Genomic DNA, 3,986 nt, shown 5'->3' on the forward strand with positions numbered 1-3,986 from the left:
GTATCACATCGAATATTTGGACATATGCATGTGGTATTAAATATAGACTAATTACGAAACTAATTATATAACTTATGACTAATTTGTGAGACGAATCTTTTAAGCCTAATTAGTCCATGATTTGACAAAGTGGTGCTACAGTAAACACATGCTAATGATAGATTAATTAGGCTTAAAAAATTCGTCTCGTAAATTAGCCTCTATCTATGTAATTGATTTTGTAATTAATCTATATTTAATATTTTTTATTAGTTTCTAAATATTCGATGTGCATTGAATTTTAAAAACGACTACGGAACCAAACACCCCCGAAGTGATACAAACGCCCATAGCTGTGCGTGACTACAGAGTATAGACAGGTAGCGGTAGCAGGTTCCATCCAGGCTTTGAGCTTTCAGGTGCCCGGCGCTCCGGACCGGCTGGCTGACACGAAAAAGGAAAAAACAATTCTGAACACACCTCGTCCTCCGGAAGTCCACCACGCTGCGTCGTCGCGCCACCGGCGGCGGAAGCAGCCATGCCCATTGGATTTCCAGTGCCAGCCCCAAAGCGACTAGCCCAACCTGACCCGGACCGGACCGGACCCCCGGCGGCACCCTTGGTCGGTCGGTCCCACGCGCAATTCCACCTCGACGGCGACCTGAACCCACCCACCTGGCCACCACCGGCACCCCTTTCCCCTTGACTCGACTCCAAACTTTTTTGGTTGTCCGTCCCTCTCGCACGCACCAGCACAACACAAGCCCGTCCCATCCCATCACCACCGCCGTCACCGTCTCCGGCTCTCCGCACACTTCCATCGCACGCGTTCCCGCAAGCAAAGCCCAGGCAGGCGAGAGCACCATCCGCCATCCGCTCGCAGCCGCTCTCCCTCGGCCCCCCCCCCCCCCCCCCCCCCCCCCCCCCCCCCGACGACACACTCCACCTATATAAAATCGCCCACCGTAACGCAGCCAAACCCAAACGCACGCAATCTCGCAGCAAACCGCCGGGCCCCCCTCCCACACACTCCTACGCTCCTCCTCGAGCTCCATGGGCAACTTCGCGTCGTGCACGCTGGCGGGGACGGCGGCCGGGGCCGGGAGGGCCAGCAGCGGCGCGAGGGTCGTGCTCCCGGACGGGCGGGTGCGGCAGGTGGCGCTCCCGGCCACGGCGGCCGAGCTGATGCTCGACGCGCCGGGCCACTTCCTGGCGGACGCGCGGGCGCTGCACCCGGGGCGGCGGATCGAGGCGCTCCCGGCGGACGAGGCGCTCGTCCGCGGCGCGCTGTACGCCGCGCTCCCCATGAAGCGCCTGGGCGCCCCCGTGGCGCCCGCCGACGTGGCGCGCCTGGCTGCCGCGGTGGTGGCCAGCGGGGAGAAGCAGGCGTGCGCGACGAGGAGCCGGAGGAGGATGAGGCCGGCGTCGTCTCCCGCCGCCACGGCCAAGGTCGCCGCTGTCGTCGTCGCGCCGCCCGAGGTGCTCGAGGCCGCCGCCGCCGCCGGGTCCCTTGGGTTTCAGGAGATGGACGCGCCCAAGCGGAGGGCACCGAAGCTGGAGGAGATGGCCGTCGACGACGCGGCGGCCGCGGCGGAGATCGAGGAGCTCAAGCAGCGGCTCAGCGGCGGCGGACGGCGGTCCAGGCGGCCCACGCTGGAGACCATTCAGGAAGAGAGCTACGTATGCTGACGGTGCCAGTCAATAATGGTCAAGGCCAGCCAAACAGAGAGATGGCAAAGGCTGTTTCTCTGATAGCCTCATAGTTTCATAGGTGTTTCTTCTCTATTCATATTCACCTTGTTGTGTAAAATAGCGGTACTCTTTTTTTTTGGTGCTGTCTCTTTTTCCATTTATTTTGGACAGAGAGGAAACGGGTTGGATCAATATAATTTTGAGAAGCGATATAAATAGAAACTAAATAATTTTGAGTTTCCATCCATGTGATCTTAACCATCACATTTAAAACGCAACTTGAGTAGTGCAGTTGTCCTCAAATAGTTGTATGTGCAGCAATGTTCCTTGACTAGCAGCTTTTTGTTCGTCCTGGCAGTGCTAGCGCCCAGTGGCGGATCCAGCGGGCGGTTTTCTTTACATTTACTGTAGCAAAAACGTGATTTCATCGTTAATCTTCGATATTTGTTCTAAATTTCTATTGATTAGCCCCCCGAGGTGCTCATCTTGGCTCCGCTAATGCTAGCGCCCGTACGTCCGGACGGACGTCCACGTGCTGCACTCCATTTCTCGTGCTCCACGCGGGGCCCGCGCCGCCCGAGCGACAAGAGGGGAAGGGGGCGGCGCTTCTGATCCAGAAGGACCCGGCCGCAACATCATATGGATGCACTGCCGGCGCAGAGAGGAGGACACAATGAGACAATGCAACAGAAGGTAAGGAGGAGAGATGCAACATCCGATTTGCTTTTGAAATATCCAAATGTAACAGTTGCAACATACGTTTGAAGACAGATAAAACACTTGAAACATGCTTCTGAAACGTTTGAAAAAAACACACCTAAAAACATTTGAAAACCATTGCAAACATACGCAACATCTAGATAAAACGCATGCAACGTATGTGTGAAATATATGCAACATCCAGATAAACACACTTGCAACATGCATCTATAAAACACAGATGAAACATTGATAACAGACCTTAACAACATACGTGTACAACCATTACGACATCTTGATCTACTTTTGCAACTTCTATCTGAAACACTTGCAACATACCTCTGAAACATATGAAACACTCGAAACATACTCTTGCAACATGCGCTTTCAGCAAAACATGGCAGCCAGGCGGGCGAAGCACGACACAGGGGGAGCCGACTATGCGATCGCGGTGGAGAAGGGGGATGGTAGCGGACCGGTGGCTGTGCGGCCCTCGGTGAGCGGCTACCCCCGACTATAGGGCACATGTGATGCCCGTGGTAGAGACGACAACATTAATTGGGTGGTGCGGTCTTGCATGGCGAGCACGCTGCGGCGATGCGGTCATGGGGGAGCCGCCGTGGCGGTGCGGGCACAGCGGCGGTGGAGAGGAAGGCTAGCGGGAGGCGCGGTAGAGAGGGAGTGAAAGTGCAATCAAGCAAGAATTGTGGGTTTTGGTGATAATGACCACGCAATTAGAGAACTAACACTACACCACAACACCAAGATTAGCGATGGACGGTCTGACGCTAAAAGCGGCTACAGCGACAGACAATCTGACACTAAAAAGTTATAGCGATATACTTCTGTAGACGGTGTAAGTCCTGTACCTGAAAATCTTTAGCGACAGATAGTTCGTTGCCCTGAATTTTTTTAGCGACAGATAGTCTACTGCTACTCTTTAGCGACAGATAGCCTGCCAATACTCTATAGCGACAGACAATTTGAAGTTACAAATGTTTTTAGCGACTGATGGTTTAACGAGATCATTTAAATGCATTTAAAAAAATAAAAGGCCATTTGGCTGTAAATTAATACAAAAGTAACATCATTGTGCACGTTTCTCATACAAATAGCACCGTATCCATATATGGTCAGCCAAACACTCACTAAGACATACATATATGGTCAGCCATTACAAACATGAATCAATGATTCATCAATGATAAGTCTACATTATCAGCTACCTGTATCCAAAAGAGATAGACTAGCACCTAAATCAGCTTTGAGTGTCAAATCATCCACAAACTTGCTAACTAGCACCGTAGTAGACCATGAAACCAAAACCTAAGATGCAATCAGTAACATGTTAACATAGATCCATGATCAGGTAAAGTTACTATGCTTTATTTTTTGTTAAATTAATTGGATCTTAAATAATGTGTATGTAGATTGGTACTTAGAGAAAAATTGAAGGCCTCATATTGAGACTTTGTTTTCTGTATCTTTGAAGCTTACTTATGTGCCGAGCAAGTCAAATCATGTAGTAAATAGATGCTCCAAAGAAATCTAACTAGTCAATTAACACTTGTGCTACTCAAGCTAATGTTGCGGTACAAACACATGCAAATTAGATC

At 51.2% G+C, this 3,986-nt stretch overlaps 1 protein-coding gene across 1 annotated transcript; it reads left to right on the top strand.

Annotated features, from left to right (window-relative positions):
- The first annotated feature begins 916 nt into the window (after nt 1-916).
- On the top strand, nt 917-1,910 carry LOC136458741 (uncharacterized). Its single transcript, XM_066458673.1, has one exon. The coding sequence runs from the start codon at nt 1,033-1,035 to the stop codon at nt 1,666-1,668; it is 636 nt and encodes a 211-aa protein (XP_066314770.1). The 5' UTR covers nt 917-1,032; the 3' UTR covers nt 1,669-1,910.
- Nucleotides 1,911-3,986: the final 2,076 nt, after the last annotated feature.

This window comes from Miscanthus floridulus, chromosome 6 (genome assembly GCF_019320115.1).
Source record: "Miscanthus floridulus cultivar M001 chromosome 6, ASM1932011v1, whole genome shotgun sequence".
Classification (NCBI taxonomy): domain Eukaryota; kingdom Viridiplantae; phylum Streptophyta; class Magnoliopsida; order Poales; family Poaceae; genus Miscanthus; species Miscanthus floridulus.

Excerpts from the sequence above, each read along its gene's own strand:
- LOC136458741 (XM_066458673.1), top strand. The coding sequence starts at position 1,033 with ATGGGCAACTTCGCGTCGTGCACGCTGGCGGGGACGGCGGCCGGGGCC.